General features: G+C 46.3%; 2 protein-coding genes across 5 annotated transcripts in view; one reads left to right on the forward strand and one right to left on the reverse strand.

The window, feature by feature from the left end:
- Positions 1-3,574: 3,574 nt before the first annotated feature.
- Positions 3,575-12,125, reverse strand: LOC115489489 (soluble scavenger receptor cysteine-rich domain-containing protein SSC5D-like). The gene is made up of 2 exons (XM_030252296.1): positions 10,684-12,125; positions 3,575-4,115 (listed from the first exon to the last, which is right to left on the reverse strand). The coding sequence occupies exon 1, from the start codon at positions 12,036-12,038 to the stop codon at positions 10,947-10,949; it is 1,092 nt and encodes a 363-aa protein (XP_030108156.1). The 5' UTR covers positions 12,039-12,125; the 3' UTR covers positions 3,575-4,115; positions 10,684-10,946.
- The window catches only part of Ncoa3 (nuclear receptor coactivator 3), an 80,606-nt gene continuing 69,657 nt past the window's right edge, over positions 10,981-21,929 (forward strand). For 2 of the 4 annotated variants that reach the window (NM_008679.3, NM_001374779.1), the window contains exon 1: positions 10,981-11,102. The gene's annotated coding sequence lies outside the window, so the exon portion shown is untranslated. The remainder of the gene's footprint in view (positions 11,103-21,929) is intronic. The other 2 variants (XM_030248242.1, XM_030248240.1) reach the window with 1 other exon arrangement.

Raw genomic sequence — 21,929 nt, forward strand, 5'->3', positions numbered from 1 at the left:
ATTTTTTTTTTTTTTATCTTACATATGCTAGGCTGCCCAGCATATGTAAGTACTCACTAGAATACCTCATTAGCCTTGAATTCTAGGCTGCCTTCCTGCCTCTGCCTGGTGAGAGCTGGGATTGCTAATTAATGTCACCACACCCTGCTTTGTCTGGGGTTCTGAGACGAGGCATACTGAACTGAACCTTTTGAAGGTTTAGTCCAGGTTCCTTTAGAAAGCCACTCCAGCAGGGTGGAGGTGGCACACACCTTTATCCCAGCACTCAGGAGGCAGACGCAGGTGGATTTCTGAGTTAGAGGCCAGCCTGGTCTACAAAGTGAGTTCCAGGACAGCCAGGGCTATATAGAGAAACCCTGTCTCGAAAAACCAACAACAACAACAACAACAAACAAACAAACAAACAAAAATAACAAAACAAACAAACAAAAAAAAAGAAAGCCACTCTCCGGGCTCTTGTTCACATGTTCACTTTGGAAAGTCTACTTCGACTTCTGATAAGATTTTGGGAGACCGATCTGTCTTGGTTGTCTCTCTGTACCAGCTGCTCAAACTGTGGGTTGAGATCCTTTCTTTGGGAGCTGAATGACCCTTTAGTAGGAAACACAGATATTTACACAAAAGTAGCAAAACTGCAGTTATAAAGTAGCAGTGACAATAATTTAATGGTTGGGGGTCACTATAGCATGCAGAACTGTCTTAAAAGGTCACAGCATTAGGAAGGCTGAGAGCACTGCTCTAAATTCTTGAATTGAAGGACTTCCTCCCAACTGGCAGTGGAACCCAGGGCCTTGGGCAAGCTAGGCAGGGAATGTCCACCAGTGACCTGCACAGAACACCTCAGCTCTTCATAGATGGCTTTTAGGCAAACACCCTAGCAACTGAAAGCTAGCTCTCACCCTACCTTTTCTCAGCCTGCTCAAGCAGGGTTGTAACTTCCTACAGTGTGAGCCCTAGGCCTTCCATCCTGCCTTGAGATTTACATAACCACCCAAGCCCCGCCCCCCAAAGGCCGGGCTCCTCCCTTTCTGGAGCCTGGTTGTTAACTTCACACAAACAGGCTTGGTTCTCCGTTCCATTTTTTGTTTTTTTGTTTTTGGCTTCTGGGGATTTCCCGTACTTTCTCGTGAACTCAGTTATTCATTTGAAAGATCAGTTGTCCTTTACTTAGAATTTCCACTTGTCTGCGTGGGGGCGGAGTGTTCAGTACTGCCTACTCTGGAGTGTTGCTGGAAATGGCCACCTTGGCTTTCAGGACACCGCTTCTTTTGGGGCTCTTCGTTCCACCTGGCATCTCTGGGTGTTCCTTCACATGTAACCCCAGCCTCTCCTGTCTCCTCAGGCCTGCAACTCCTCAGCTTCGAGTCCTTTAATGAACCAGCTGACTCATCTCAAATTGGAAATCAGACAGGTCAACCTGGTTCCTGTTTGGTCAGATATTTTTGGGCCCAGCTCTCTTATAAATCACTGGCCAGCCGGTGCCTTGGCTGTCCCTGGGGTGACACCCATGCCTGACCCAATCATCTGTAGTCTGAGCAGAAGTAGGCAGTCACATGATTCCGGAGACAGTGACTTCTGCCCTTCCTGTGGAAGGCAGTGTGGGTGGGGCAGGCTCTCCGAGCCTGATGGGTGCAGACATGGACACACGAAAAGGTTCCACAGTACTCGATTGACAACAGCCGGAGGGGTTTAGTGTTTTGGGTTTTTTTTTTTTTTTTCCAGCTGAATTCTTAACTTGGCTTCTAAGTTCACCCCTGGCATTGACATTGTCTGCCTGCCTCAACACATCCCCTTCTCCCGTGTTTCTGCTCTGTAATTAGCCAATAATGGGAACAAGATTTATCCTCCGAAATAGTTTCACTGCCCCCACTTTGAAAACTCACCTTCTCAACACCAGTTTTGTTCCTCTTTAAAATGCAACGGAGTGATTCTGGGGCTGGGGTCAGAAAACCTTGTGAAGTGGGGCATCTGCTGACTAGAAGCCAGCCTCTTCTCCCAGAGCTGCTCAGCCTCTGAAAGCCTGAGAGAAACTCCTCCTCACTGAAAAATAGCAAGAGCGGAGCCGAGCAGCGAGCAGCGAGCAGCGTGTGGGTGTGGAGGGTGACCCTTGGGGTACAAAAATCTGCATATGTGGTGGGGGTTTTGGGGGTAGGGTGGAAGTGCACCTATAATCTTAGCACTTGGTAGGTGAAAGCAGGACGATCAGCAGTTCAAGGCCAGCCTGAGTCATCAGGCCAGTCCTGGGACACATGAGGATCTATCTAATCTATCTCATCAAACAAAGCAAATTTATATGTGTGTGTGTGTGTGTGTGTATGTATATATATATATATATATATATATATATATATATATGATCATTATATAATCATTTGCTAATCCATATGGGTTCTTAGAATGGTGTGGTAGTGGCACACATTCAGCTCTTTTTTTTTCGCCAATGATAAATTCAAATTCTATGTATTTATTTATTTATTTCTATGTCTTTGAATGTTTATGCCCATAGTGTCTTGAATGAAATGACCCCCATAGCCTCATAGATTTCGAGGACTTGGTCCCAGTTGGCAGAACTGTTTGGGAGGGCTTAGGAGCCCTGGCTTTGTTGAAGTTTGTCTATGTTACTGGTGTCCTACCTTGGGTTTCTTGATCTTCCCAGAGCTCCCCCTCTGGCTCTTAACTGTGGATCAAGATGTGAGCTCTCAGCTGTTCCTTTGCCCCACAGTCATGGACTCTAAACTGTTGAAGCCATAAGCCAGATTTATCACTGTTTTATCAGTCATGTTGACCATGGGGTCTGTGTATCGTGTATGTGTGCCTGATGCCTGAAGAGGCCCAGAGGCCATGGGGATCCCCTGGGAGTGACAGGTAGTTGTGAGGTGCTGTGTGGATGATGGGTCTCAAACCCTGGTGCTCTACAAGATCAGCAAGTAGTCATTTTTCCACCCTCAACAACTCTATGTATTTTGGTGGTGGTGGTGGTGGTGGTGGTGGTGGTGGTGGTGGTGGTGGTGTGTGTATGTTTGAGACAAGGTCTCACAGGAAGACACAGCTGGTTTGGAATTAGATAATGTGTAACCCAGGCTGGGCTCAACCCTCAGTGTATCTGAGACCAAAGGCCCGTGCCACCATGCTGACTTGAAGTTTTTATTTTGGATGACTGTACATGTATGTGATGACTGTACATGTGTGTGTTTATGCTCCTCTGCTTGCAGATACCGAGGAGGCTGATGATGGAGGTCTTCCTCGGTTATTCTCCACCTTCTGGCTGCTGTTGTTTGTCTTGAGACAAGGGCCTCACCTGGTAGCTCTGACTGGCCAGTCTAACTATGTAGACCAGGCTGGCCTGAAAGTCAAGAGAGCCACCGCCTCTACTTCTTTAGTGTTGGGATTAAAGATGTGACCCCGTGCCAAGCTCTCCACCTTAGTTTTTTGAAATAGTTGCTCACTGAACAAGGAGAGCGCTGTGGTTCAGCTAGACTGGCCAGCCAGTCATCCTCAGGACCTCCTGTCCCCGCCTCTCTGGAGGTGGGATTATAGGGGCGCTACACTCTCATGGGGGTGCTGGGGTGTGAATTGAGGTCTGAATGCCTGTGTGGAAAGCACTTTACCAAAGGAGCCACTTCCCCTCCCCTTCCCTTGTGAGCTAGGATCTTGCATAGCTCAGTCTGGTCTCCAACTTCATATGTGACTGAGGGTGAACACTTTGTGCTTTCATTTCCTGTGTGCTAGGATTATGGCGTGTGCATCCACGTCTGGCCCAGGTATGGTATCAGATCCCTTGAGTATATACCCACCACTGGAAATGCTGGGTCAGATGGCAACTCTGTTTATCATCTAAGGTATATCTCAGACATTCATTTTCTAAAATGGCTGCATGCAGTATTTTACTCTTCCATCAGTAATGCATGGAAGTTCCTGTCCGCCCCTGCTTTCTTACCGGAGACGTCCTTCCTTCAGCGGGTGCCGTTCTGGTTTCTCTTCCTGTTGCTGTGATAAAATACTTCCGACAAAAGCAATCTAAGGATGAAGGGTTTATCTTGGCTCACAGCTCCAAGGAAGCTCACTGTCCTGAGTTGGGAAGTGAGGAGGCAGATCCCGGTCTCATCCCATCCACACTAGGAAGCAAAAAGCACCGAAGGAGTTGCTACTATTCGTCTCCATGTATCCAGCCCAGCATCCCATCTGCGGAAGGGCACCATCCAGGATGGGTGGGTCATCCCACCCTCGATGAACACAATCAAGTTAATACCTCACAGGCAGGCCCAGAGGTCCATCTCCCAAGGGAATCTAGTTGCTGCGAAGCTGACAATGAACACTGACCATTATACTTGGGAGAGGGAGGCAGGCAGATCTTTGGGACTTTGAGGCCAGCCTAGTCTACATAGTGAGTCCCCAGACAGCCAGAGGTACTTAGTGAGAAAGACATGGTCTCAAAAACACAAAACACCTAACCTTCACAGGTATTTAGCATTTCATAGAAAATGATTTCCTCCTTCTTGCAAACACATTTAATATATTTCAGGAAAGCTGGGTGAGTTGCTTCAGGCCTGTAATCCCAACTCCTGAAGTAGAATTGCCATGGGTTTGAGACCAGCTTGGGCTACACTGTAGTAAATTCTACATCATTTTGGCTACAGAGAACATATGCCTGTAATCCCAGAATTTGGAAGGCTGAGGCAGGGTAATTAAACTCAACATCATTTTCAACATTTCCAACTATGCAGAAAATTCTAGCCAGAGAGATGGCTCAAAGGTTAAGAGTACTGACAGAACCTCCAGAGGTCCTGAGTTCAATCCCCAGCAACCACATGGTGACAGATGATCATTTTTATTGGAATCGAATGCTCTCTTCTAGCAGGTAGGTATACATGCAGGCAGAATACTGTATACATATAATAGATAAATAAATCTTTGCCAGGCAGTGGTGATGCATGCCTTTAATCCCAGCACTTGGGAGGCAGAGGTAGGTGGATTTCCGAGTTTGAGGCCAGCCTGGTCTACAGAGTGAGTTCCAGGACAGCCAGGGCTATATAGAAAAACCCTGTCTCAAACGAAAACAACCCCCCCCCCCCAAAAAAAAAAAAACCCACAAAAAAAACCCAAACCAAACCAAAACCAACAACAACAAAAAAAAGGAAAGAAAGAAAAGAAAACTCTAGACCAGCTTGGACCTCAGGAGAAACTCAAAAAAAAAAAAAAAAAAAAATCCTGAACAAACAACAAGAAAAACATTTTAGAGCGGAGAAAACACAAGCAACCAAACATGAGCTGGCTTTCCAATTCATCCAGCTAGGGAGAGCCACTTGCAGGTCACAGGCAGGGCACGTTGGCTGCAGCGGAGCTCCAGGGCTAGTTGCAATAGGCTGCCAAGCCATCCATGGCACACACGCGCGCGCGCGCGCGCACACACACACACACACACACACACACACACACACGAAATTACAGGTCGCCAGAGCCGATTTTAAATGAAGACGGGGTGTGGCCAGTCTGGCTGCTCTTTACGACCAGTGTGGAAGCGCTAGCTGTCTCAAGACGAGTTTCCCGCACTTTAAACTAAACACACAGAGTCGCCACCAGCCCTAGATCTCTGCCTGTCCCTGTCTGTCCTTCTAAGCCTGAATTCCTGCATGGGTGTGAAGCGGTTCAGACAACAGCCTCCGGGGAGGTGGGCTGGTGCCAGCTCACTTTCAGAGCTGGTCTTTCCAAGCAGGGTTTTAGGCATGCGCAATGCTCAGGCCCGAGTCATCTAGTTTCTTTTGCAGGGAAACTTCAGACTGTCATGACTGCAATGATGCAAGATGGGAGGAAAATGTGGGAAATTGTAACTCTCTCGTTGGTAACCCCTGCTAGTCCGGAGCATGGAACTGACACGGGTTATCGTAGCTGGCTTAGTCCCTGCACACTTCAGGCTCCATGCGGTTCTTAGGTTCCCATTGAACCATTTCGCTGGCTCTTGCTGCTGTTCCCAGGTGAGGCGCAGAAAGTTCAAGGAACCAGCCATTCGTGCACAGCTCTGAAAGTTGCAGAACAGGCTTAGCCTGCTGAGATGGTTAAGTGCTAAAACCCATTATTTCTTTATTCCTTCGTTTAATTAATTAGCGATACAAGGACTGAATTTAGGATATCAAGCTACAGCCTCACTGGGCTACATCCTCACTCTTCTTGCCCTGTTTTCCTTTCTTCCTTCCTTTTATTTAAGTTGAGGAAGGATTTTGCTAAGTTGCCTGGACTGATCTTGAATTTGTGATCTTCCTGTCTCAGCCTTCTAAATACCAGGGACTGTCTATAACACTATAGTGTTGTTGTTGTTGTTGTTGTTTTAATCTCTTTTTATCTTGTTTGTTCAGAGCTGGTGATTAAATGCATGGCTTTGTCCCTGCTAGGCTACACTTGCAGCCCTATAGCCCATACTCTCAGCCCATAGCAACACAGTAAAAGACTCTGCCCCTAGCAACACGATGAAAGATGAATTCAGGGGCCGGGGACAGCAATGAGTAGAGTCTCTGTAAGCCAGGCTATGGGGAGGCAGAGCCTGGAGGAGCACTGTGGGGTTCAGGGCAGCCTGGACTACCCAGTGGATTCCTGGACAGCCTGTGCTAAAAATTATCGAGACCCTGTAACAATCAAAGAAAGGAAGCCTCCGGGCTACATTGCACAACCAAGTGTCATTCGATCACCTGTGCACTTCAATGCCTAAGGCAGATATAGTCATTTGGAGTCCTGCATTGGTCACATCTAGAGATGGCCTTCTGGCCCACGTCCCTACTTACCATGACATATTAGGGGGCATTTGATTGAGCTAAGGAATGCAGAATATTGAGAGAAAAAAGTGTGTGGGCATAGTATTCCCCCTGACACGGGCACCAGTGCTGACTTCATTTGGGGGCTTCCTTGTGACTTGGTGTGATGCTGCAGCAGTGACAGCCACCAGGTAAGCATGAGACTAAGGTCAGAGTGAGGTTATGCTGTGAGGAAAGACCACAACCTTAATTGCCTCATGCTTTATGAGCAGGCTTTGCAGTAATTGTTGCTCAGAATTTTATTTATTTTATTTATTTTTAAGATTTTGTTTTATTTTGTTTTTCTGAGACAGGGTTTCTCTTGTAGCCCCGGATATCCAGGAATTCACTCTGTGAACCAGGCTGGCCTAGAACTTAGATCTTCCTGCCTCTATCTCCTGAGAGCTGGAACTAAAGTGGCGTGCCATCACCTCCTGCCCCATTGCTACTCTTGATTTTAGTCAAAAGGTCAAGACCTGAGCTACCTCCAGGGATTCTCCAGTCCAGAAGACTGTTAGAGATCTCTGTCACTTGTGCAGAGGTGAAGAGGTGTGACGTGGAAGAGCCTGGGGGTTTGGCCAGGTGTCTGTCCTTGGTCAAGTGACTGACTTGTTCAAGCCTCCATTTACTCCTCTCTGAAATGGGGTGTGATCAGCATTCGTGCAGCGATGACATGAATGGGGGCGAGGAAGTACAAAAAGCTCTTGAAAAGCTGGGTGTGCTGCTGCCCTCCAGATCCCAGGAGGACGGCTGTGAGTTTGCAGCCAGCTTGGGCGGCAGCTTAAGACCCAGCCTCAAAATAAAACAAAAAGCAAGACAAAACAAAACAAACCCATTAAGAAAACAAAAATAAACCCCCAAAGTACTTGGAACATATAAGTGCTCTGTGAGTTCTGAGTCCTCCCTGTCCCACAACAACCAACTTTCCTACTTTGGAAATGTTCCGAGTCTACAGAAAATCTGAAAGTCTATGAGAAACATGGGTTGAGGGTACAGCTCAAAATGCTAGAGCGAGTACGTAGCTTGCATAAGGCTCTGGTTCAATCCTAGCACCCAAAGCTGCAAAGGCCTGTGTATCTGTCTGTAGTTGGCTTTCATTTGCTGGGATCAACACCAGGACCAAAAGGGTTGATTTCCATCACCGAGGAAGCCAAGGCAGGAACTGAAGCAGAGGACATGGAGAAACACTACCTACTGGGTTGTTCACCCCAGAACTGCTTGTTTGGGGATGGCACTGCCCTTACAGGGCCTAGGCCTGCCACACCAACCATTAATCAAGAAAATGAGACACAGATCTGTCTACAGGTCAGTGTGATGAAAGCCTTTTCTCACTTGTCCTCTTTCCAGATGGCTCTAGTTTGTGTCAAATTGCCAAAAACAAAAAACAAAAAAAACAAAAAAAAAACCAAAAAACAAAAAACAAAACAAAACCCAAAAACAAAAACCCTCAAAACCAATTAGCCCACATAGTGTTCTAAAAGAAAATCTATTCACAATGCCACATTTGCCCCCACATGCCCTTGCCACCATCCAGCACTTTTTTTTCCCTTTGAGACATTTGAGAGTAAATTGTAGGGAAGCCCACCAGCTTATAGAATTATGATCACCTTTATTTTCTGGAGGAGGGTGGGGCATGACATGGTACAGGATGGAAGATAGCTTTCGGGGGATTTGGTTCTCTCCTTCTGTTCTGAGACCTCACTCTTCAGGCCTGATGGCAAGGGACTATATCTGCTGACCCATGTGCTGGCCTTCTGTGATGGTTTTATATTTCATCTCAGTCAAGTGATCGACAAGTTGTATTCCTTAGGTTTTTAAAAGTCACCCTGGTGGTCTGTTCTTTACATCTACAACATGGAATGTGGCCAGTAGAATACATTCCTTTTTGGAATTTGAACTAGTTTTTCTCTCTTCCTCCCTTTCTCCCTCCATCTTTCTTCCTTCCAGTAGGCTCTTATTGGGTGGCCCTGCATGCCTGGCCCCGTCCTCTTGACAATCCTGTTGCCTCAGCCTCCTGAGTCCTGGGATTGCAGGATACCATGTGTAGGCTGGCCTGGGATTTCAGACATAGTGGAGGATAACCTTTGTCCTTTTACCTCCTAAATGGAAGGATTACAGGTGTGTCCTACCAGGCCTAGCTCTGGTGCTAATCTTGTTGGTGATGTAAGCACTGGGGCCCTCAAAGGACAGGGACGTACAAGAAGGCTGTGTGCAGGGCTGGCAGCTGCTGTTGGGTCTTGCCTGGGACCTCAGCCTCTGTCAACTGGTGCTTCCTTTCCCTCTGGATTCTCATAGAGCTAGAGTTGGGGCCAGGAAGGAGGAAGTAGGAGCTGGCAGCATTCTCAAGCTCTAGGCCTGTGACTTGTGTTTCCTTGGGGCAACAGTCTTAGAACCAAGCCTAATTCGAAGAAGGGACACAAGTCAATCCCTTCATGGAGGAGTGGTCTGGGCAAACAGGGAAGGATGAAGGATGAAGGCAGCATCTTCGCTGATTATCTACCTGAGCAAGTCAATCAGCTACTTTAAATTTTGGCTCTAGCACCGGCCAGATGCTGTTGCAGGGTCACCTGCTTACCCCACCCAAAGCAGCGGCATGTCTGCCTTCTTTTTGGATCTTTTACTGAAACAATTGAATTATTTTTTTACTGTTCATATCTGTTATGCTCTCAACATATACATATATAAAGATTATGTATATGTCTGAATATGGATAAAATTTTAGTACAGTACTGTGCTTGAATCAGTAATTATTTATTTTAATGTACTTTTGTTACATTTAGAATTATTATTACTATTTTTAGTTTTAAGATTAGATTTCTCTATGTAGCCCTGGATGGCCTGGAACTCAGAGATCCACTTGCCTCTGCCTTCTGAGTACAGGGATTAAGGGTGTGCACCACCACACCAGGTTTGGGACTTGGCTGCTGTGGGAATAACTCCAAGGGTAAACAGTGGACACTTGCAGAACAGTAAAGTAGTGCAGGTGGGAAATCCTTGAGGTGACAGCAGAACCTCAGGATAGGGTTAGTCTTATTCACACTGAAGACATTTTATACAGTTGTGTCCCAAGACGTCCTCTATTTTTTCCCATTAACTCCAAATTCCTTTACAAGTTCTTTTTACCTAAGAACTATCCATAAACCGGGGTTGCTAGTGCATGCCTTTAATCCAGCACTAGGGAGGCAGAGGCAGCCAGGTTTCTAAACTGGAGTCTAGCCTGGCCTACATTTATTGAATTTAACTTTGGCCTTATTTATTTTGGTCAGACTCCCCTCACCCCCATCCCCAACTTGGCTTTAAATCCCTGCTTTGAAGGAGGACTTTGAGTTTTTGTTTCTTCTGTTTCTGCCCCGGAGCCATGGGGTCACTGGGATTGCCTTCACTTGCTACCATCGGTTTTCTTGGAGGAGAGGCTGGTTCTGTAGAATGCTGCACATTCTGCGCTTTAATTTTTTAAAAAATTATTTATTTATTTATTTTCCTATTCCGTTAGATTCAGGTCACTTAACTTGGTAGTTTTCTGCTTTCTGCACTGCATCCTATCGGGGACATGGCGTGACAGTTTGAGTCACCTTTGGTGGCACCGAGTTTAAGATGTTCTTGGTTAAGGTGCTGTCTCTCAGTAATTCCCACTGTAAAGCAAGCTGTTCTCTGGTTTAAATCACAATACGCAGAGACCAAACCTGAGGACCAACACCTTGTGAGCCAAAACCTTTTTTTTTCCTTCGAGACAGGGTTTCTGTATAGCCCTGGCTGTCCTGGAACTCACTTTGTAGATCAGGCTGGCCTCGAACTCAGAAATCCGCCTGCCTCTGCCTCCTGAGTGCTGGGATTAAAGGCGTGTGCCATCACCGCAAGGCCCGAAACCTTTTCAAGTCAGTGACTTAGCAGGGCTCCTGACCTCGGGCCTCAGTTTGCTCCTCTGAAAAGTAAGGACAACGCCCCCTCAGCTACTGGTCTTGTGGGACGGTGCTTGGCGCACAATGAACACTCCATTGAAGTCAGGAATTCCAGGATGGAGACAGGCAAACGGGAAAACGAACCCAGAACGTCCTCTTCACCTCCAGCGGCTGGGTGAGCTGAGGGGAACCCAGGCCTCGCGGCCACGCCCCCTGCCTCGCGCACGGCCCCCTGGGACCCGTAGTGCTGGGCGTGGCCGCGGGACTACAAATCCCGGCGGCCCCCGCGCCGCGGCTTCAGCGGCGGCTGCCTCAGCTCCTCAGAGCGCCGGCGGCGGCCTCGGCGGAGTCGGTGTCGGCGGCCGGGGCTGAGCTGTGAGTTTCCGATCGAGAACAGCGTTGGGGAAGATGGCGGCGAGCGGTGAGTGGAGAGAAAGGCAGTGGCGAGCGGCGGGCGAGGCCGGCGGCATGGCCTGAGGCGGGGGTCCTGGGGTCGCCAGTAACGCGCGGCGCAGGCGACAGGGATCGCGCGGGCGGCGCTGGGCTCCGGGGCCCGTGCAGGGTCGCGAGGAGTTCGCGGCCGCGGCCTCTGCTTGCCGCTGGGGCTCCCCCCGCCGAATCTCGGGTCGGAGAAGCTCAGCCGAGTCTCCTCTTCCCGCCGGCGCCGCCCGGCGGAGCGGACACGGGCGGCTCCTCCGGCCGAAGCTGCGGCTCCGCTGCGAGCGGGCGCGGCGGACACGGAGTGTGCGGTGCCCGCGGGGTGTGTGCGGGGTGAGAGTGGGGTCTGTGGCGTGTGCGGGGTGTGTGGCATGGATGTGGGGGTCTGCGGGTTGTGCCAGGTGTGTTGGGTGGCCCCGGAGTCCGCCAGGTGTGTGGGGTGGATGCAGGCTGCGTGTGGGGGTCTGCAGGGTGGATGCTGGGCGAGGGAGCTGAGTGCGGTGTGCGAGGTGTGTGCTGGTGTGTGCCGGGTGAGTGGAGGTGCGAGGGGTGAGTGCAAGGTCTGCGGTCTGTGCGGGGCGAGGACCGGGTGGATGCGGGGTCCGCGATGTCTCCAGGGTGGATGCTTGGCGGATGAGGAGTCCGAGGTGTGTGTAGCGTGGATGCAGGGTCGGCCGTCTGTATGGGATGAGTGTGGGGTCTCTCCCTCTCTGTGCGGCGTGGATAGGGGCTCTGCCGTCTTGTGTCGGCTATCATCGAGGTCGCTTTCATCTTCTGAAATTCCCAGTCTAGGTTCGTTCATTGATTCTGTTTGCAGTAGTTTAAATGAAGTGGGAGGCAGTGCTACTTCCCTAGGCAGCTTGAGGGTGGCTAGGGTGGAAAAGTTAAGCAGGAGAGCAGCTCGGAGAGGCCAGAGCATCGTAGGCCCGCGGAGCAGGAGCCTAGGACTCCACACTGTATGACACTGGAAGGTTGGAAAGTGTCTTTAAGTCGAGAAACTTTTTCCCCCTCCCAAATGCGAAGACTTCCTTTTTTTTTTTTTTTGGTTGCAGTTTCTGAGTAGCGCTTCAAAGCCAACTTGTTTTTGTAATTAAGCTTGTGAGGTTAAAAACCAGGAAGGCGAGTCAGTCCCCTGTCTGCTGAAGGGCTAGGTGGACGAATAAGATGAGAGGTCCTGTATCAGGGTTTCTGGACTGAGATTTAAATGTCGGGGACCCTCGGCTTGGTTGACAGATCTCTGCTGCGCCAAAGCCTCAGCATTTGTTCCTGCAGGTTGTTGCAGAAATGAGTTGCTGGAGCTAAGGGTGCATGCATTCAGATCTTCAGCAGATACGGCTGTGGACTAACAGGGCAGTGCAAACCTCTGAGTTTGTGAGCCGTTTGTTCTTTTAAAACCTTAAATGGTTATCAAGTATTCAGAATAGGTTTTTTCCACATCGGATACCCAACTGAAAAGGTCTGAAAATACTGAAAAAGGAATCTCTTCCACTAGAAACCCTGTCTGTGGCAATGACTGTTAGCATTTCTTGCAGTAAGTTTGGCTTTGGAACTAAAGACTAAAGTATTTTCATTAGAAACAAACCCCAGCTGGTATATACTGAGAGCAGGAACGGGGGCTGGGGAGGGGTAGTGTTTTCTTTTTTTGCTATTTTAAACTTGCAGGAGCTGGAGAGATGGCTCAGAGCTTTAAGAACATTGGTTACTGCTCTACTAGAGGACCTGGTATTGACCCGCAGCATCCAGCAACCATCTATGGCTCCAGTTCCAGGGGATCGGTCGCCCTCTTCTGGCCTCTGTGGACATCAGGCATCCACCTAGTGCACTGATTGACATGAATTTAAAAAATCTCAATAGTTGTTAGGCTGTTGAATTTAGTGCTACTGCTGTTTGCTGTATTAAAACCCTTAAAGAAATAATAGTCTGTGGGATGTAGAACCCTGAGGCTTCATTGTAAGATGAAGCCTCTGTTTGTAACATGTAAAGTGATACCGACCACTGTAGCTCCTGTGTTGCTGGAGGTAGCTTCAGGTTCTGAATTTAAATGAGCAGTAATCTAAACTGCCTGTGATCCCAAATTATAGAGTATTTTATATGTTGATAGAAAAGACTTAATTGTCCAATCAGCATTAAAAAACAAAAAGGCACATGCTAGCTTTCAGCATATAGAAGGAAGTACATTTTATAGCTGGGGATTGTAGGCAAAAGGGGCAGCTCTAATTGTAAGCAGTTACGGAGGACATTTTCATCAGAAAACACCCTTTAAAGAGGACTTCAAAACACAAACTTCAGCATATAATCAAGATTGTCTTTTTTAAAGATTATTTTATTTTTATGTGTGTGAGTATTTTGTCTATATGTATGTCTGAGCATCATGTGCATCCTTATTGCTTAAAAGGTCAGAAGAGAATCCCTTCTGTCAGATCCCTGGAACTGAATTTAAGGATGCTTTGTGAGTAGGGCATACATAATGTTGTATGCCTTTAATCTCAGGATTCTGGTGGCAGAAATAGATGTATCTCTGAAGCCGGCCTGGTCTACAGAATGATAGCCAGTGCTATACAGAGAAACCCTGTTTCAAAAAAAATAAAAGCAAAACAAACAAAAGCCATCATGAGGGTGTTGGGAATCAAACCGAGGTGCTCTGTAGGCACAGCCAGTGCTCCTAACCACTGAACTATATAGCCAGTTCCCCAAATTTACATGTATGTGTGTTTTGCCTGTGTGTATGTTGGTTGGTACACCGCATCTTGCCTGTGCCTTGTGTCTGTGGAGGCCAGGAGAGAATGTTAGATTCCTTGGAATTCAGTTACAAATAGTGAGCTGCCATGTACATGCTGATATTCGAACCCTGGTCCTCTGAAAGTGTAGCAAGTGCTTTAAACCACTACGCCACCATCTCTCCATCCCGTCTTTGGTGTTTTGAGATGCTCAGGCCCGTGTGGAACCCGGCATCTCTCCATCCCGTCTTTGGTGTTTTGAGATGCTCAGGCCCGTGTGGAACCCGGAGCTTATATTTCTGGTTGGTCTTGAACTCGTGATCTTCCTGCCTCGCCCTTCAGATGCTGGGATTAGAGACTTATGACACCTCAGGATTATTTATTACCTTTTGTAAGCCTCTGAATCATGAAGTTAATTAGTTTAGCAGCTAGGTTGGCCTCAATTGAACTCAGCCTCCTGTTTCAGTTTCTCAAGTGAGAATGAAGGCTTGTTCCACTTTGTTTTGCTAGAATGATTTTAAAAATTACTCCAGAGGAGTTGGAGAGATGGCCCCGGGGGTAAGAGCCCATGCAGCTTCTCATAGGACCCAGGTTTGGTTCTTAGTCCCCACATGGTCACAACCTATTCAAACTTAATAAGCTCTGTGGCATCCAGTGCCCTTATGTCTTCCCCAGGCTTCTGTACACGCTGCACATACATACATATAGTGAACAGTCATATACATAAAATAAAAATAAGTAATATTTAAAAAATACTAACAGTTCATTACAGTTACTGAGTGGTTACGAGACCTTACTGGTTTTCAGGAGGACTTTGGTTCCCTTGCCAGCACCCACGAGGCTGCTCACCCATCTGTAACTTCAGTTCTGGCTGTCTCAGTTCATGCTCTCTTCTGGCTTCCACAGTCTCTTGCGTATATGTGGAGGACATAGAACTCATGTAGGCACACATACATTAGGAAATAATCTTAGAAAAAACCCCAGCATGATAGTAATGCTAGGTTATCAGGGATTATATTAAATATTTTCTGACTTTAACAAAAATTTTTAATTTATATTTTATGTGTATAAGTGTTTGCCTGCATACATGTCTGCGCATATGTGTGCTTCGTGCCTGAGGAGGCTTTCAATCCCCTGGGACTCGAGTTATGGACAGTTGTGAGCTATCATGTGGTTGCTTGGATTCCCGAATCCCCTGCAAGAGCAGCCAGTGCTCTTATCCCCTGAGCTATTTTTTTTAAATGTGTGCTGATTCACACCCCTAGCTAATTTCATTATGCTTCGAAAGTGACTTTAGGATGCATTTTCCCTGGTATAAAAATTCTGTAGGGCACCTCCACCCTCTTAGTAAATATGAACTCATTTATTAAGGAGGGAGTGCACTCTGAGGCCCGGGATCCTCTCTCTGGGCAGTGTGTGAAGAAAATACTTGTTTGAAGTGATTACTTACAACATCTTATTTTCTTCTTGGGTGCTGGGATTGAGCCCCAAGGTAAGGCCTCATGCATGCTTGGCAAGTGTTTTGTAACTGAACTGAATCTCCAGCCCATTAAGGCCTTCATTATCTTTTTTTTTCCCTTATGATATAGACCAGAGTAGCTTCCAACTTGGTTCTGCAGGTCCTTCCCCTATTTTGTGTGTGTGGTCTAGCACTAACGCCTTTTTTTTTTTAAAATATTTATTTATTTATTTTATGTATGTGAGTACACTGTAGCTGTCTTCACACACCAGAAGAAGGCTTCAGATCCCATTACAGATAGTTGTGAGCCACCATGTGGTTGCTGGGAATTGAATTCGGGACCTCTGGAGGAGCAGTCAGTGCTCTTCACCACTGAGCCATGTCTCCAGCCCCCACTAATGCCCTTTAAAAAGAATATTTGTTTTTTTTTTTTTTTTTTTTAATTTATTTTATGTATGAGTGCTCTGCTACATGTACACTTGCATGCCAGAAGAGGGCGTCAGTTCCCTTTATAGATGGCCGTGAGCTGCCGTGTGGGTGCTGGGACTGGAACTCAGGACCTGGAAGAGCAGCCATGCTCTTAACCGATGTGCCATCTCTCTAGCCCCATGAATGCATTCTTTTTGTTTGTTTGTTTGTTTTTGTTTTTGAGACAGGGTTTCTCTGTGTAGCCCTGGCTGTCCTTGAACTCACTTTGTAGACCAGGCTGGCCTGGAACTCAGAAATCTGCTTGCTTCTGCCCCCCAAGTGCTGGGATTAAAGGCGTGCTCTACCACCGCCTGGCCCAAGTTCCTTTTTAAAAATTGTTTTTGTGGTTTTTTTTTTTTTTTTGTGTCTCAAAAAACAGTTCCTGGTTGGCCTGGAACTCCTGTAGGTCAGGCTGGTCTTGAACCTTTTTTTTTCTTTTTTGGGGGGGAGTGGCTGGGGCTTAAAACAGGGTTTCTTTTCTCTATGTACCCCCCGATTTCATCAACCTTGCAAGGTAGACCAGGCTGGCCTTGAAATCAGATCCCCCTGCCTCTGCCTCCCAAGTGCTGGAATTAAAGGCGTGTGCCACCACGCCGGGCATGATCCATGTTTTTATTTGCATTTTTTTTTTTTTCTCCCTGAGAACAGATCTTACTGTATTCCTGGCTGGCCTGTAACTCACTGTGTAGACCAGGCTGGCATGGACTTATAGTGCCGCTTCTGCATTTGTCTCCCAAGAAATGGAATGAAATTACAAATTATTTTAAAATTATTTTATTACTTTATGCATCATGGATATTTTTTGTCTCTGTGCATGCATATATACCACAGTGCCTGCTGAGGTCAGAAGAAGGTGCTTGATTCCCTGGAGCTGGAGTTATAGACGGTTGTGAGCTGGGAATTGAACCTAGGACCTTTTGCAAAAGAAACAAGTGCTCTTCTAACCACTGAGCCAATTCTCCAATCCCAACAACTTTTTTTTTTTTTAAATGTATGTGTGCGTGTGTGTACACGCACGTGCCTGTGAGTTCATGTGCCAGGAAGCCCATTTTGAATCATTGAAATTATAGCTTCTTGCTATGTCAGGGACATTCTATTAACAACAAAAAAAAAAATTACAAAATTCAGTCTTTGGCCTAGAGTCATGGCTCAATGGTTAAGGGTTTTGGACCACCTAACAACCTGAGTTAGGTCCCTCCATCTCATTAATGGGGTACCCCTTGGAAAGCCCGCACCTGCACTGACATAGAGCACATTTCCACCCAGTCTCCTGTGCCATGGCTGTGTGGCTCCAGAGTAGTTGTATTAAGTTGAAAACGGCTGTGGGAGAACTATTTCAGAGTGCCTTTTAGCCTGGGTAATAGGGTTAGGTAAAACAGGGAAACCCAAATGCTGCTGTCCTGTCTCTAATTGGTTGTTGAGGTATTTGACTTTAGGGTTTGTTTCTCTTTGCGTTTAAAAACTCTGTAATTTTAATTGTCTGCCAGAGGATGTACTTTTGAAACTTTTAAGTTGTTGCAAGTTTAGAATGACTATTGCCTCCAGTGGCAGTTTGTCTACATAGCAAATTGGCCACATTTAATACCCCCTTACTCTGCTGAGACTTCCTGGGATTGGAAAAACAAGAGTTGTTCTTGTTGCCTGCCATCCATTGAGCAAGGGATCGCTGAACCAGCTGGTTTGGGCCACAATATATACCTAGGAGCATGGTGTAATCTCTGCTGTATTCACTGGCTAGAGCTCTGGGAACCACACAGTGATTTCTCTAGTGTTGGAAAGGATGTGACTGGGTTGCAGGGAGTTCTGAGACGTGGTGCTGCAGTGAAATGTGGCGCTCACCTTGAGCACATGTTGGGAGAATTGGTAGTGTGGAGGAGGACCTCGGTGGACCTGGAGGATCCTTAGTTACTGTTAGGTAAATATGTATCCATTGTTTCCTGAGGGGGCTTCTGGGTTTGTTGTTGTTGTTGTTGGCCTAAGACCATATTTATTCAGTTCACAGCTCTAACCTGTTTTCGATCTCCCAACAAATGATGGAATTGACTTGATTTATCACCTTTGCTTTTCCTATCTCTGTTGGAAAGTTGTTAAAGAACAGGAAAAGGTCCCGAAGATGCTCAGCAGGAGTCAGTGAGGCTGGCTCATCACACACTAGATAATCTGCTTGGCCTGCAAATGGAGTTGCCAGTTTGTCGGCATTCATTTAGCTTGGTAGGAATTGCTGTCTAGGTCAGTTTACAGTGGGTAGTTATAAAGGCTTAGTTAACTAACCATACCATAGTCATGTGGGCTACAGGCAGGGTAAGGAGTCTCACCAAATATATCTTGGAAAAAAAAAAGTTCTCAGAGCAAATGAGCTAGTATCTTCCCCACCCCAGGTAGTTATCTGTGTTCTGTTTTGCTTCTCTGTGATGGATTCAAGAAAAGGTGTGACTTTTTGGCAGACTATTCTATACTGCTGTTTCGTTGAGAGGTCTGACTTCCTTGGTCAGAGGCGGCTGGCTGTGAGCTTCTCTGTAATACTGAATTCTTGGTTATCCCTAGAATGGTGGGAAGGGAATCCTGGCCCGGGCTGCACAGATGCTGGACGGGAAGGGCTTCAGAAGTCCACCCTGTCCTCACGTGGATGAACCTGATGCCCAGTTGAATGTTAATTGTAAAGGTTGAATTCCACTGCACTAAACTTCAGGGGACTGATATTTTGTTGTAATAGAGTAAGGATTTATCAGATGTTATTGGTCCTTTTCAGTTCTGCAAGTAACTTGGGAAGTTGCTGTTCATTTTACCAGTTTGACAAGCTGTTACTCCCCAAGCTTCCATTTAATGCTTTTGGACAAAGGGGAAAAAAAAAAAAAAAAAAGTCCATGGTCTGCTGGGGAGAAAATTAACCACCTGTGTTTGAGTCTCTTCACTGGGAGAGCTCAGCAGTGTGGTAAGATTTGACTGAGTGTCCCACATTTAAAACGTGATCAGAGGAAATGAGACTCCAGGTCGGCAGGCCATTGCTGGTAATCTGTTCTGTTCTCGGAAACTTTAAGATGCGTAAATGCCTTTCATTCTGGTGTAAAATGTCTAAGAAGGGACGCCTTGGCCTTTTCATAGTTTGAGACACTTGGTAGTTCCCCCTTTTAAAATGTGATGGTGATATTTCAGTGTTTAATGTTGACAATTTTGATATAAATTTGAATATTCCCCCCCCCCCCAGAAACTGGTTTAATATATCCATGAGAAAAAAAAAATCTATCCTGTGCTTAGAAATATTTTTTCCCTCCTGTTATGTACATTTTTACTGGCTTTTTACCAAGCTATTTGTAGCTCATCATACCCAAGGCTGGCGACTTTCTTTCAGTTTGCTTAGAATTTTGGTTGGTGCAGTAAGACATTTTTGAGGCCATTCTTTTCAGTAGATGGTCCATGAAGGAGGGAAATCTGAAAGAGGGAATTTCAAAGCAACCCAAGCAGCGTTTGAAAGTCCTCTGGTCTTGAGAATAATGACTGGCGGGCAGGCAGGAAGCCTGCAGCTGTGTTGTGGTATTGTTCCTCCATCTCTGGCATCTGAGAGCTTCAATACAATAGAGGAGAAAGCCCGGGGAGGGAGAGAAAGGCATCACTTAGGAAAATCGAACTCTCTGCTCAACTGAAATCCAAGACTAAATTATTTTATTTAAGAACAATTGTTTCTCATAATCTGTTCCAAACTGACATTTTTTATAATGGAAGTTAACTGCTATTTGGAAGAGCCGCAGGATCCCTTCCTCAGTTTCAAAACAACTGACAAGGATACACGTAAGAAAGCCTGGAGTGTTTTCCTCCTGCTGCTGTCGGGAGCAGTGTCCTTTGTCACTTTGAGGAGAGTTCTGGTGGTGAAGAGTTCAATACCCTGTATGCTTTTGGCAGTCTCTCTCTAGGGCCGTTCTTTCTTTTGAGACTCCTGTATACCCGACCGTCCCTATGACATGGCATAGGGACACCCTGCCAAGCTCCTGTTTTTATTTTTTATATTTCAAACAGGGCCTTGTAGGGCTTGGCACTTCTATCTAGAATGGGTGGATTTCCATCTTGTGATCCTCCTGCCTCTGCCTTCCAAGTGCTGGGATTACATGTGTATACCACCAACTCCTCACATCAGCTCTTCCTGTCAGATGATGTAAACTTAGCCACAGCTCTTAGTGCTGACTTACTATGAAGGTTTCCCTAGAAGCTGTGGACCTACGTGGTGTGTGCTGTCCAGTGGGGGAGATGGGGATGTGGGAGGATCTTTTGTGGCCAGGGCTGGAGTTTATTGCTGTGTAGCAGGAGAACCCCAGTGCTGAGTTTATGGGCCACTGCTGGTTTGTCCTCTTTTATTTGACTAGTTGTAGGGCTTTGTTTTTGTTTTTGTTTTTGACAAGGTCTGTGTAACCCTGGAACCCCAGACCAGGCTGGCGTTGATCTGCTTGCCTGTACCAACACACTCTGCTGATAGTTGTGTTTTAATGACACAACTCTTCTTATCCCAGCCAAAGTTTCCCCTGCTGTTGGAACCTGTTTGACAGCAACTAGGAAAGCCAAATTCCTCTGGAGGACAACTCCCTGTACCTTGCCTACCTTGGAGGGTCAGAGGTGTGCTTTCCCAGACTAGAGTATTACCATATTTTACAAATGATTTTCATTAGAAATTAAGATGGGACTCAGGGCCCATGACCTTAGGGACTTTGCTGTTGTAGATGTGGCTGTGTAAAGTTGGAAAATGGTTTCCTAGGTCGGGTGTGGGGGTTCATGCCTGTAAGCCCTGCATTTGAGAAGTTGAGGCAGGAGGATCATCAAAATTTGAAGCAAGTGTATGTTGTAGATTAAAACCCTGGCTTGACAAACAAACCAAACCAAATCCTAACAAAAAGTAAGAAGAAAGCTGAGCTGATTGAGCACCTATGACCTCGGTAGCAGGCACCTGAGCTTGATTTTCAGTTCTGGCTGCTGATGACTGACAACTACTCTAAGTCCAGCTCCAGGGCATCTTTGTTAGATCTTTTTACTCTGCTATTCTGTCTTTATAATTATTCATATTCATGCACATACACAGACACACACATACACGAAGACAAACAAGTTAGACAAATTTAACAAGCAAACAGAAGAGGTTGAGGCAAGAGGATCTTTAGTTCAAGGTCAGCCTAGGATGCTATTAAGATCTTGTCTGGTGAGGTAGCTCGGTGCACTTGGCAAGCCTGATGACCCCACGTGGTGGGAAGAACTGACACCGATAAGTTACCCTTTGACCTTCACTGCCTTTCTCAAATAGGTGAACAATAGAAAGCAGGAAGGGATAAAGGAAAGAAGACCCTGTTTGGAAAAAACAAACAAAAAACTAAACTAGATTTGTGTTGGTGTACTTTGCATATCAATCTCAAGGTCTTGAGTTTGATCCTCAACTCTCCTACCCAACCCCCACATTTAAAAAAGTTTCCACACTTATAGATGCAGTTTCAAGTATTAGTTAAATTTTTTTTTGTTTTGAGGACATTTTTCTGAGGTTGGAAGGTGGTGGTCGTGGTGCATGCCTTTAATCTCAGCACTAGGGAGGTAGAGGCAGGCAGATCTTTGAGAGTTCAAGGCCAGCTTGGTCTACAAATCAAGTTCCAGGACAGCCAGACCTGTACAAAGAAACCCTGTCTCCAAAAGCCAAAAGCCAAAAAAAAAAAAAAAACCAAATAAAAAAAATTTTTTTTTTTAACGAGTATATTTACCTTTATGTCTGTGCACCAAGTGCATGCCTGGTGCCCACAGAGGCCAGAAGAGGGCATCTGATTCCCTGGAACTGGAGTTGGAAACAGTTGTGAAGTAGCATGTAAGTTCTGGGCCTGATCCTGGGTTCTCTCCAGAGCAGCCAGTACTCACTCCTCAGAGCCATCTCTCCAGCCCATAAAGCCAAAAGTTTTGTTGGCTTTTTACAAATAGTTTCTTGGAGTCTATGGCCTGTCTTATAAAATAACTTTTGGAAGGGCTAAAATTCTTTTTTTTTCTTTTTTTCTTTTTTTTTTTAAATTAGGTATTTTCCTCATTTACATTTCCAATGCTATCCCAAAAGTCCCCCATACCCTCTCCCCCACCCCCTACCCACCCACTCCCACTTTTTGGCCCTGGCATTCCCCTGTACTGGGGCATATAAAGTTTGCAAATCCAATGG

Source organism: Mus musculus, chromosome 2 (genome assembly GCF_000001635.26).
Source record: "Mus musculus strain C57BL/6J chromosome 2, GRCm38.p6 C57BL/6J".
Lineage (NCBI taxonomy): Eukaryota > Metazoa > Chordata > Mammalia > Rodentia > Muridae > Mus > Mus musculus.